The sequence below is a fragment of the Cariama cristata genome, unplaced genomic scaffold, assembly GCF_000690535.1.
Source record: "Cariama cristata isolate BGI_N322 unplaced genomic scaffold, ASM69053v1 scaffold36140, whole genome shotgun sequence".
NCBI lineage: Eukaryota > Metazoa > Chordata > Aves > Cariamiformes > Cariamidae > Cariama > Cariama cristata.
The window spans coordinates 17192-30878 of NW_009595947.1; the positions used below are offsets into that span (position 1 = coordinate 17192).

The following is a 13687-nucleotide window of genomic DNA, read 5'->3' on the forward strand; positions in this document are numbered from 1 at the left end:
GACACATTCGGGTGTTCCAGAAACACATACTGGTTTGGTTTTGGGGTTTTTTTTGCTTCATTTTTGAAAAGACAGGTGCCATTTATAGGTATGTAAAAGTATATGCATTCACACCCCATTTATATCTTTAGAGTAAAAGTCTCAATTATTCAACAATTGCCACACCACTGCATGAAAATGTCTTCTATTTAAATATAGGAAATACTACAATTACTGCAAGCTCCTGAATTTTGAATGTAGCACTCTTAAGGCAAAGTATGTTATCTGATACGAAATACATACATTTATACTTCTGCTTACATACTCACAAAGAACACTGTCTCTCAATATCAAGGAGGTTGTACATAACTGGTAAGTAAAATGAAACTATTCTAATTTACATAAATAACAAGCACTGTAGAACAGTCTTCAGTACAATACCTAACTATGCAGTTACACACAGGAAAGCTCAGATATTCCTCACTGATTTCTATCTCTGGCATCCAATTATAGATCAAGACACCTAAACCCCTCTGTTTTCAGCCTTTTATTCCACTATAATTCATCATGCCATGTCTTAAAATAAACACAAAGTATAACACAGCATTCTAAGGCTCCCATTAATTATCAGTACCCGCCTTGAGATTACTTACAGACTTACAAACAATGCCTTCAGGAATGTATCATCATAAGGCACTTAAAGGTGCTCCAAGAACTGGAGAAGGACCAGTGGGATACAGTAGGAAGAATACACCCCAGAAGAGACATAAGCTCACACATGGCTTTCATGGATTTTGTGCACAAGTTAATTGACATGTTGTTCTATTTGCATCATGTCCTATCAGAATTACAGCAAGTAATTAATGAGAGTGGCTGGGGTCTCTTTAAGGTTTCTCTGTCCAAGAATACCTCAGTTAATGTTTTGATGAGTTTTCCGTCCAGTACTTTTGATTTCAAAACAGAAGTTCAAAACAGAACTGAAAGACCTTTTTTGCACGAGTATTTAAAAATATAATTTAATTTATCCCCCTATTTTTTTTACTTTCCTTTTTAAATAAATGCATTTTTAAAAAAGGTCATCTTTTAAATACCCTTTGCTTTCCCGCATAACATGTTTTTTTCACTCAGTGGTTTAAAGTCAAGCATGTATCTGCTTGTATGAAACTATGCTTGTATCTGAAGAGACAAACGTCACTAACAAGTGATACAGAACTCTCAAATCCCTGAGCAACTACTGTCAATTAAGAGTTATAACAGAGGTATCTTATAAAGCTTCTCTGCAAAGCAGGCAGATTCTCAGCATAGTCAGTTAAGCAGACACGAATCTATTTCAGTGCATTCTAGCAGTATATCATAAATCGTATTTTTAGCTTCGACACGATGAATTTAAAACCTGGTTGTAACTCTCCTCCTCACTGGACAGCTGAGCACAATCAAGCAGCTCCAGGTGTATCCTAAGAAAGTATGTTTACATATGTTCCCTCTCCCACAGCTCTACCTTTCTCAGGTCATGCATCCAGGTCTTACCTCAATGGTGTACTGCTCAAAAATCCGGAGCTGAAGGAAAATGTCTAGCTTAATCTTCCTTTCATGGAAGAGCTCTTCCATCTGTACCTGGGCCTCGTCAAGCTGCTGAAGGACAGATTCAATGTGGCTGATGGAGCTATTGTGTGGAGTCTTATTGTTGGAAACAGCAGAATCCCTGTAGCAAGGTAGAGAGCATGGTTAAAGCTGAGCTTTAAGACAGGCAAAAGAGGAAGAACTACACACTTGTGATTCTGCGTGCTGCTGAGAAGCAAACCCAAGCACAAAGGGCTGAGGGAAGGGGTATGCAACAGTCATCTCTTCTACTCACTGAAATCCTGCAGCTCCTGAGCTCAGCACAAAGTTTGAACAAGGGGAATCATCCTTTTTTTGTGTTGTGACACTGCAACCTTACACACTTGGGAGGGGCAGGGGAGGAGAATGACACATCAGCCTCAATGGCTCTCTTGAGGAGACTGGCTGGCAATCCCCGATAATCCTACATTGACCTGCTCCAGCCTACACTCACACCAAGCGCAGAGATGCTGTTTAGCCACCTGGACCTTTACAAGTTAATTTTGTGCATTTGCTTTATTACTCACTGACTAATTGAATCAGAATGACCAGTATTTTAGACCAAGGGGTAGGGATGCCTTGATTTCCTCCGGATTACGTAGTAGAGCAATAGATGCAGAATACAGTGCAAAAAATTCCACTGAAGGAAAACACCTTTCAAACACTGCAAGACAGACTCTGACTTGTCTTTTCCCTAGGGTAAGTGAAATGAGACATGCCTGTGACAGGTCAGATACTGCTCCATCTACACCTTCCATATGCAGGCAGCAGCAGGGAACAAACCCTTTAACTGGTGGGCTAGGACCACAGGGAAGTTTGCTGTACCTGAAAGAAGTCTTAGCATGGACATAGGACAGTCCTGACAATTTCTTTTCTATTTGTGCTCTCACATATATTAACAGGCCTACCTAGGGTTTGTTACACCTTCAGTAAATTTTTTTTCAGTGAGTGTTTTATGGATAAAGAGCCTTTACAGACATAAAGAGCTGAAATTTATCCTCGAACGTGCCACAAAAGGTCCCCCAACTTTAACAAGAACCAGAAAAGAAACTCTGAAGCCATAATTTAATCTTGGCTTTGATACTTCAGCTAAAAAAAGATTTAGATGCAATGCTTTTCTCTATCCGTCCTGCTCAAAGGCGTGTGATAGCAATGCATTATTTGGCATACTTAAGGAAGCCAACTGAAAACTCTATCAAATACACCGTTGGAAAGACTTGTGGACAGGTAGCATAACAGGATGAAGTGGGTAAGCCAGCGGGTCTCACCATCAATATTTCCTATCAATCTCCAGTTCTGCCTTGGAGAAGGTGGAAGGGACAATTACAAATCCAACAGCACATACTGGACTATTGGTGTATCAATACACTCCCATGTGTGCAGTGAACTGGCTGACAATATTGGAAGACAACCGAAATGTCAGGTAATGCAGCCAGGTCACTGCATTGTCCCACAGGGACCAAATGTGGCTGGGAGCCATTCTTCTGGCCAGCTAACCTGGGCTGCTGAGTAGAGGTGCCTGTGGAGTCTCCCCACTGTGGCAGAGTACTAGTATGTTCCCAATTTTGAGGTTTTTATTTCCCTTTTCTGGGTTGAATTTTCCCTCCAAAAACATCTAGCAAACCATTCATAGTTTTCTACAGAACTTGACTGAAATGCTTGTGCTTTGCTCTTAGCAAATAGTCATCATGTAGGGTCAGATTAAAACAACATTTAGTCAACTTAAATGTTAATTGAACACTCTCAGTGACTATAATTGAGAAAAAAAAAGTATAACCATTTGCAGATGCCTTAAATTGTAACGAGGCACTGACACACAGAGTCATTTTAGGTAAGTTCAGAACACACATTTGAGGTCCTAAGGCAACTAAACACGTTATTCTGTTTTCATTATGTGTCTTGAAGGAACAGAACAAGTGTTTGCCTGAACACCTGAAGCCTAAGAATAACATTAAAAATACAGAATACTATTAACTGCATAGTAGATTGCTCTTCAGATGCATTTTACTTCTTTTTCCTCAAATACTTTGTTTGATACACCGAACTTCAGATGTTCCCTAATTATTCTGAAGCAAGTACTACCAACTTCCCTTGCTTATAAGGGAGTCCAATATTACTCTCTCCAGGTGATATGGTTTCTGCCCGACTCCGTCAGTCTTGTGTTTTCACCTTCTTGGTGACCACAAGGTCTCTCTCTGCCTCCACATTAGAGTTGTACAGAGGAAGGATAAGATAACAAGGTGAGATTTTGAAACTACAGCTTAATCTGAGGCCACATTCAATCAAATTCTTTTCCCTTCAGTCAGCACCTGCCTTCTATGAAAGGACATGAAATATGTCTTCATTCAAATGCAGGATTATTATTATTCATATATTATCTAAATGACTCAATGAATTATTCAAGATTGGTGTTGAGTAATCTCTCACGGGATCTAAAGACACATTTGGATTTAGAAATTCTTTTTCATTAAACATTTCACTCTTCAAATCAAGCCACACTTGCATTTCAGTGGCTGATGCAATACAAAACTTTAAGTGTAATAATCCAGTATTTATTCACAGTCTCCTCAGATAAGGTCTTGACAATCCCTACATAGTCTGGTTTGAGAAAGATCTCCTTCCAGAAAAACAAATTTCTGAGATTGGATGTTTCTGCCACAAGATGTCTTGCTCTGTCTGATAATAAGAAATTCTGGGAAAGAATTCAGAAAAGATCCTCAATAGTCTCTGACAGGTTATGAATTAGAGTTATAAAATGCAGGGAAATTATTGGAAAAAAATATAAAATCAACTTCGAGGAACATAAAATTGGGCTTAGTGCATTGCTGTTGAGTTTGTTCAGAATGAACACTGTGCCACTGAAACCACTTTCAGTGCTTTAACTGGGAGATAGCTTAGTGAAACATACCCATTATCAAAAGCTCATATGCTGAACTACTCTAAAGAAGGCAAGATATGTAACTCTTCACTGTCTTTTTTTTGCCCCTAACATTCCTGTTCTTTCAAATCTCACTGGAGCAAGTCATTGTTTTGCCTTTCACAGATATACTGTCCCCAGCAGCACTCCTAGAAATGCAGTTCAAAAGATTTGCTTCGTGTTGACTGCTGAGAATGATGACCACCTCAGTAAAACACTGACAAGGAAGAGTAGAAAAGGTGTTTCCAATGCCAGCCATGACATGTACAGTGTTGCTAGCCAGGCCTCTTTTATTCCTGATAGGTATCGTCTCCTGATGCAGAGTCACTGAAGGCCCTGAAGAACTCTGTGAAGAGCAGTCCCAGACATTGTATTTCACGAGTTCAGGCACCTGAGCTTTTCCTAAGCTATCTGGAGGAGACAGAGAGCTATTACACAAATGATCTTCTCTAAACCAATCTGTTCTCTCAGAGATAAGGACAAGAAATGTAAAATTTTTCAAAGCCCCATTAATTTTATTGGTTTTAACGTGCGCTATGACATGCTAGATAAGAACAGTGTATTTCATTCTCTTCATTGTTGTGGCATTTGCAATCTTCAGCTATTCTGCATGGCAGGTAAAAGGTGATCCACACCGTGAAACGCAATGCTGTGTTAAGGAAATATTGCAGCAATTCTCATTTTTCCTCCTTTCCTTTATCTGTGTGTTCTTTACTTTTGCCTGCAGCCAAAAAGCCTTTAGAGTGGGCATAAACAGAGGTGGTTTCATGTTTTTCTTACACAGTTCTGCTTCACTTTTTGAAAGAGTCCAGGATCGCATTACAGGCTTTGCAGTTAGTCAGAGTACTCAAAACCAACACTTGAATCAGAGACCGTCTTGGCAGCTCAGCTCTGCAAATCTTTGCGTGTGCTCAGGGCTTCTGTCCTTCAGATAAAACCAAATACAGAGGGAACAGTTAACTTTACCAGAAGCAGGGGATCACTTTACACAAATGTGTTCACCCTGTTCCACCTTGCTGGCTGCCCAGAATACAAGCCAGGCCTCCAAACCAACATTTCTTTGTTAAATACAGCTGCCACAAAACCTTTCCTGGCATTTCACAAATGTTCAGGCACAACCCAATTCCAAAAAGTCTCAAACCTGAGGCAACTCTTACTTTTCAAAGACTGAAACTAAGAATTGACTAAGTTTACATTAAAAAAAACTGAAGTCCCACATGCCATCTCTCAGTTCACCTCTTCCCCTGCATGACCTTGCAGCCACTAGACCAGCCTTTCTCCAGCAAATGCTATTCATACTGATACTCCACTGACTTCTCAGCTCCAAATATTGCCCTGGCCACTCTCCAATTCCAAGTGCTGCCTTCCTACCGACTCAGGTACAGGCAAAAAGCCTTTAGGCCAATCCCACAGATAGCATCAGGACTCCTTCAATACAGACACTTTCTGCAACCCCACAAACCACCCCACACTCCACCTGATGGACTTATACAGGGTCCACTTCAGGCTCTTCTCCATGGGTGTTCATGCTGAAATGATGTTTTGCCAACAGGTGGGAAGAATAACAAAAAAAAAATCTTTAGACCAGAATTTCACTGTCATTTTTGTGATCTCATAGAAATGCCCTAAACTTCGCAAAAAGTTTCTTTGCTTAAAGGGAAATTACCATGCAGACCTTTGACTGACCTGTTATGGCTGGCCATACACACACTCTTACCTAAAACCCCGTCCTCCTGGCAGCTCACTTACCAAACACAGCGTGTTTCCTTCCTACTTATCTCATCAGCAAAGATGAACGGAAGGATGGAGCCTAGTTATGTCTACTCCTGATCCTTCCTTTCCAACTCTGATCTCCACAAGCAATACCACAGCTCAGGTCCCTTGCTCTCCCCCTGTGATGCAGGCAAGCCACATATAGCAAGACTGTATAGGAATTTACACAGCCTCTCCCGTGTGGCTGCCCAGGGCTGAACGACAATCAAAACCCAGAGAAGCCTTTTCAAATCTCTCATTTTTTTTCTGATCCAGTGGACTCTGCATCCAGGGTGACAGGAAAAAGTGTAGAGGAAAGCTCAGCACATGGCTGTAGTAGAAGACTCAGGGGCTTCCAGGAAGGCTCTTAAGGGCAGAGCTCCACCAGGGCCCCTCATTATCTACTCTGCTCTAGAGCACCTTAGGCATTTCCTAGCACGGCTCATGATTTTCTGCACTTCTTATGTGAGAACTGAAGGCATCAGATTAGGAAAGCTCAGGGTGAGGAGGATGACATAACTCTCTGGGACAGACTCTGGTAAAATGCAGAAGACCTGGTAGATTTGCATATTATATATGTATACAGAACATACACGCTATGTACGTGCAGATAAGGGCAAGCCATAGCAATACAAAAATCTAAAGAATAAGTGATGTGTTGGACTTAGTTTTGAGCTCAGTAACATCAGAAAAAGGCAGGAAAACTCCACTGCTGTCAAAAGTTAAATCACAGAAAACCACTGTAAATAAGAACAAACGAGAGAGATCTCACAAGTTTTGTGTAAGCTTACTCTGCAAACATTTGTTCTGCTACACTTACAGACTGAGAAAGCAAAAAAAACCCCAACTTCTTGGAGCCAGTCTCTTTATGTATTTTAAATCAAGTGAAATGAGATGGTTTAATTCATAATGCAAGTAGAACTGGCAGTATAAGACCCTCTTTGACACTATGAATAAACCCCACATTGACAAAGATAAATAGAAGGGTGCTGCATGCAAAATGAAAGAGTGAAGATTGTTAGACACGTGTATATTTTATTAAGAGGAATACACTTCTCTTACATCAGGAGCAACCACATAAATCGCAAGGCCTCAGCTCACAACAATTTAGCAATCTTCTATAAATACCAACTAAAATTATTCACCTGAAACACATTTGTTTCAATTCACTTCACTGTGCCTATAAATAATCTCTCTGTCAAACAGGAACCCATGCTGATCCACAGACTACTCTAATCAGTCCACACAAATCACTCCTTGCAATTTCAATAAAATATTCAAAGAATTTGAAGAATCATAAATAAGCAAAGAATTAATAAACTCTCCCAATTAATCCTAACTTACAGTCTCCTATTTATGCACACCTAAACCACAGCATACATCAGATTTCTCAACACCTGTCCTCCAGGTGGATGCTTACCTGAGCTGTTGGATTAGATCTTCCCCTTCTTTAATAACATTGAGGGTAGCATCCAAGGTGGCTGTTTGTTGCTGCTGAAACTGCTTGATAAGCTCCTGAACCGCATCCACAGAGTCAGCACAGACATCCTCTAAGAGCTCCTTCTGCAGATCTTCCATCCATGTCCACAGCTGGGAAGGAGGGGAGGGAAATATAAATCAGAGAGGGATTGAGATTTAACCCTTTTGCTCTCTAATTCCAGATCAGTAAGCATTAACTAGGGCTGCATGTTTCACATGAAAACTGACCTAAAGTTTCTAAAAACAAAAAGATACATTGCTTATTGATTCTGGTTGATGTAATTCCATTTTAAGCAACAAAGTACAATAAACACAATAACAGGCAATTTTTCCCAAAATTAATTTGCATTTCAGTTTATTATATGTTAATAACTAATTATATTATTCTGATTAACTCTTTACACAAGCAACAAATTACAATGCCCTACAGCTGTGATAACCTAACCCTTTCAGGAGCTCTATGCTATCAGCTGCTATTAATTTCACGTGCAGCTGAAGCCTGTTGCAGAACAGACCTAAAATCTTTGGTATGTATGTATGGTGCTGGCTGAAGTTGAGCTGTGCCTGCTCAGCTATGACTTCCCAGGCAAAAGGTTTTGTGGAGGGTTTGTGGCTTTTGATTGGGGGTGTGTGTGCGTGTGTTGGGTTTCTGCCACTTACCCCTCTCCTCAAAATGCACCTCAGACTCTGCTTTTTAACTCTGGGAAAGTCCAAACGTAGGAGACAGCAATATCACCAATCAATCCCATGCAGATCCATTAATTTTAAATAATCTTGACTACCAATTTCAAAACAACAACAACAAATCATTCGAGTAAGTGCTTAGATGAGAATTTCCAGCCAGCTGTTCATCAGAGATCTGGACAGTGGCAGGCAAGCCCATCGTCGGCTGTAAAGGCTTAAAGCGAACTAAGGTTTCCCCTTTAAGCTTGCTCTGAAAAGTGAGTGTAAAATTGCACCAACTGTGCTGGCAATCTGCCAGCAAATCCTAATGACTCCACCAGAGAGACTATTTTCTGTGCCATGCCTGCCCCATTAACCCACATTCTGCTGGTATATTCTGCAAGGTAGCAGAGGAGAACAGGAGCGGGAAACACCACGTTGCCCCCGTGCACTGGGAAATGTCAAAGAATGTGGTGCTGGCAGTAGCAGGGCTGCACTTCTGCCTGCTGTTCCAGGGAGCTGCAAAGCAGTTTGTCTCAAAGGGACCTAGAGGTACAGATGAAGCAGACAACAGACGTTGTGTGGGGGTGGCAAAAGAGCTGGTATAAATGTTCCTGTTCAAAATGAGGTGCACTGGATCCCCATCCTACAGGATTTCTTCTGAGATTGAGAATTCTGCATGTCTGTGTAAAACGAGAGGAGGAAAGGGACCTCACCAGCTGGCAAGGTTTCTCACAATTAAAGTCCAAACCTAAGACCAGTCATCGAACGTTATGCTATACGTGTGCTACTGACTTCAAGGATATCACCCGGATCTAAACCAAAATAATCAAAATCAGAACCTGTCCCAGCACTGCTCATGATATCAGAAAGGGAGAGCTCAGCTCCCTGTGCTCTGTCCCCACCTTGGCTACTGACTCCTTGCTTGACAGACTTACAAAAACAAGTTTTGAAACATACGCTTAATTTGAAGGCTTTTCAGTTAGACTTTCAGAGTCAGCTTTGAATATTTTGGGTAAACGCCTCTGCTTATTCCTCAACAGCATAATCATAATGACCTACCCTACTACTGGCCTAAAATGGAATGTTATTGCTCAGGCTGTTTACATATTTTCACATTCTCAGGAGAAAGGCATGATATAAAAACGCATCTATTAATAAAAGAAACAAATATAATTAAGTAGTCAGGATTGTGAAATAAATGAAAGAATGAAAATATATTTAAAGAACCAAATAGAGAGCTTTTGAATTTGTGGCCTGAGGTCCACATGCTGAACTTTGGGAAACCACCATAAAGGAAAATGCATTCATGCCTTTATACATGAATTACATTCAGAATCTTCCTGGGTTTGATCTGATCCCTGCACCCACTCAAACAGCAGGGACAGCTGGACTATAACAGGTGAGGACCAGTTTGTTCAGGAATATTACTTTCTCTGCTTATCAAATCTTCAAGTAATAGAACACTTGGTAAATATAGAAGAGAAAAATGGCCATGCGTACAAATCATCCTTCTGTTTTGAGCTGGGAAAGCCAGTAGTTTTTTAATTTCTTGCTGTTCTTCATCATATTTCATTTTTCCACCTAAGATAACAAAAAAAAACCTCAGGGAATTTCCTTTACAAAAATGAAAGTGAAATTGAGAACTCGCTGCTTCTTCAGGAATCCGCTGTTTTCTTGAAATTATGATGTTAGAAAGGGCAGAGGAGAAAGTTTCCGATCCCCCACTGCGACTTGAGAGGAAAACCCTGCTTTCAAAAGTGTCTCCAGAACCCATGTTTCAGCAGCAGCCAAAAGGATTTGGACATTTAAGATCCTAAATCACATTTTGAGTACGCTTCTAAATCAAAGCAGTTTTGAAACACTTAAACTGTACTGCACTCACCTGGAACAGAAACACTCATTAATTTCAGACAGCACTCAAATATATTAACTCATTAGCTTCAGATGTTTCCATTAATGATCTCTGATTGTAAGGATTTGCATAATAAAATCTATCAGAATCTAGGTCATCCTTGACTCAGAGGCCTTTAATCCTTTAGACTCCACCAATCCCTGGGAAATCCTAATACAAAGAATCAGTCAATATTAATAAGATTAGGAAGATCTTTCAGGAACAATTTACAATAGGAACCTGATTCAAAAACCTCCTAGGTTATGTGCTACAACTAACAGCATCTGAAATAAATTACTACCAAGCCCCACTTGTGAATGCCACAGCAATGAAAAGATGAACTCCATGTCACTGCAACACCAGAGTCAGAAGAGCCGTTAATCATAAAATAGAAATCATATCCTGTTTGTCCCAGCTCAGAGAAATCAGTCCCTATCAGGGCTTGATTTTTAATTCCAATGCAACTATTCAACTGATTTAAAAATATCCTGAGTATTAAAACCGCAAATCACCAGACACCTTGTGCATTTCCTAATTCATGCTGTGACCTACTCTAAACAGCTAGCTAGCTAGCTTAGACTTGAGTGAACCACTTCAGTTTTTCATTGAAATTTGACATGTTACACAGGACAACTTTTATCTCATATTTGCAGAAACTGACTTTCTTCTTTCATTCTTAGCACGAGAAAAATTTGTGTGCACCTGTCCCACTCACATACATACTCCCCACTACTGCTAATCTATCACTTGATCCTGTATGGGGGCATTATGTAAATGCATGCAGACATTTCAAATACTAACACAATATTTCCACATCCAGCTGTGGTGACTTTTACTAAGCTTGCCGGTGATGCACATGTCCAGAAAAGCAGATAATCTCTGCATTGTATTACTTAACATGTACCAAACCAAAGATACAGAATCCTGGAAAACAATGAAGAAATAACACAAAAATAATTTTTGTGCTTCATTCAAACTGATCTATGCTTTGGTATGATCAACTGGATATGGAAATACAAACGCATTAGTGGTAAAACCTGAATTAATTCCATCAGAGAGATCCAGCCACAAATCTGACTCATGAAAACTACGTCTAAGAATGTTATACTTGTCAGCAACACAGAAGTCCAAGGCAAATACCTAGCTGTAAAACATCCAAGCTGAAGGTTCACAGAGGCTCCAAAGTTGAGGCTTTATTTATCAAGGTAACCATGGCTTTAAACAAGAAAAACAATTCTCTTCTGCTTACTTGACTAGTGAAAAAGAAGAATGACAAACACCCCTTTCTTTTGGGGGAGCATCTGGCACCTCTCATGCATTGTAACAACTTCTGCGTCTTTCTTGGATATAAAACACAGGCAGTTTCCCTCCATCCAAGAGACAATACAGCTCTTTATTCCCAGCTATTTCATCTGATGCAATACCCTTCATTTTACTCAAGTACTTAATGAGACCACTTACTGGAGGTTTGAAGGACATCTGTGCCTGCTACCTACAAATTAATGCTTCTGACTTAGAGCAAGGGACCACTTTAAACAAAATCTAAAACCTAAAGAGATTGCTAAGAAAATCTTGCCTGCGTGTTTGGAATAACTATTAAACATCCAGTGTTCGTACGCTGCTATTTGCAAATGCCAGAGATGAGTTTTAATCCCCTCAAAACCTGTTTATAAACACTGAGTAATGAGACCACTGAAAAGCAAAAAACCAGTCGGTTCTATCCACGAGGATTACCATTGTACAACATTTTTGCTAGTTTTTCAAAACAAGGATGTTAATGGAAACAAGCAACTTTCCAGGGCATATGTTCTACCTCTTTACTACGTCAGAGAAGTGTCATGTGTTGCAGAGCAAGTCCCAAAAGGATGCTCATGCCAACTCAGTAAAGTGAACATCCATCACAGCAATGAAGGCTACAGCAGAATGCAGAAGAATTCAGTGAAATATGGGGACTCTTTTTTCCCACCTGACTTGCACTGCTTCCACTCCATGAGTTGTAACAGAAGTGTGCAGAGAACCAAGGGCAGGTTAAGAAAAAAAAACCCAAACACAAACATAATTGCTCCAGAGAGAAATGTCCATCAACGCTGTTTTCCTCTGCTACTATGCCAGGCTTATACAAGCATATTCTGAGCAGTAACATCTAGCTTTTTCGTAATACGCATTACGAAGTCACATGGACCCCAAGTTCAGGTTAATTTATGCCAGGACTTCAGCCTGTGTTTATGTTTAAGGACCTATTCAAGTGCTGTTGTGAATCTGGCTTTATTGTGCAGGCTTTAGGAAATTGCCTTTTCTACCTCAATTTCCCCGCACCAACATGGTGGAGGTGATAAAACTTTTCAGCATGAGTAACCTTCATCAGCTGATGTATATTCACACTCAGAAAGCATCCAGTGCCATTTCAGTTGAAAGAACTGATGGTTGTTATAATTGGAAGCATATTTCAACATCATTTTCCAAAGTCACATTCAAGGTCTCATGGAAATGTCAACAGAAACATAGAAAACAATGTATGCAATGACGAGCTGTAATGTGCCTGCATGCCACCAGTGAAGTGTCACACAATGACAGCATACCTAATAAAATGTGACAAAACGGGTTATGACCAGACATTACATATGAAATGCCACAATATGCGACTTCCATGGTAAGATACAGCTGATAAGACACCCTGCTGCAAGAAGTAATGTTGTCAGATACCACCAAACTGGTTGGGAAGAAACGGTGAGTGAAAGAAAGGGAACATTCTGTGAAAAAACCCATCTGATCTCTTCCTAACCTCTTTCCTGCTTTTTCCCTTTTCCTCGCCAATTTCTTGACATTCATCCTTAGTTGGGCTGCATCTGGTGCTTCTGTGTGCTGACGCTTTTTAATTAGTAACCTTGCCTATGGCAAAAGGATTTGCAATGCCTAAACATCTGATGCTTTTTCCAAGTTCTGCATGGACCAGATTGATACAGCACAAAATAATCTCCTCCTAAGGGAAATGTGATTTGGGCAGTTACGCTTACATTAGGGAGTGTGTAGATCCCCAGCCCAAGGTCATGTAAATGTAATTCAGGGACTATTTGCTCTAGGAGAGAAAGTCAGCTTATAACTGAAGAATCAGATGTACATGTTCTGTGCTTCTTCCGCTATCATCATGAATTGCAAAAACATGTTCCTCTTCTAGAATAATTTTAATATGTGATTTGTAATTATGAATCTGGATGTAATTAACTGCAGTAATTGTACTAAACAAATCAAATTCTGCACTTGATCATGCTGATAATAGGCTTGGAGAAGTTCTTACTACATCAAAAGACTTACTCAGATTTACACAAGTGTAATACAGTACAATTTGGTGTAGGAGGAGCTTTCCATAGCTGCAAAATATACACTACAAATTCAGCAATTTCCTT

At 40.1% G+C, this 13687-nt stretch overlaps 1 protein-coding gene across 1 annotated transcript in view; it reads right to left on the reverse strand.

Annotated features, from left to right (window-relative positions):
• Nucleotides 1-266: 266 nt before the first annotated feature.
• The window catches only part of LOC104164629 (kalirin-like), a gene marked incomplete at its 5' end in the record, with an annotated part of 45417 nt that continues 31996 nt past the window's right edge, over nucleotides 267-13687 (reverse strand). The window contains 3 exons of the mRNA XM_009704016.1: nucleotides 267-694; nucleotides 1507-1681; nucleotides 7668-7837. Coding sequence (XP_009702318.1) covers nucleotides 677-694; nucleotides 1507-1681; nucleotides 7668-7837 — 363 coding nt within the window. The remainder of the gene's footprint in view (nucleotides 695-1506; nucleotides 1682-7667; nucleotides 7838-13687) is intronic.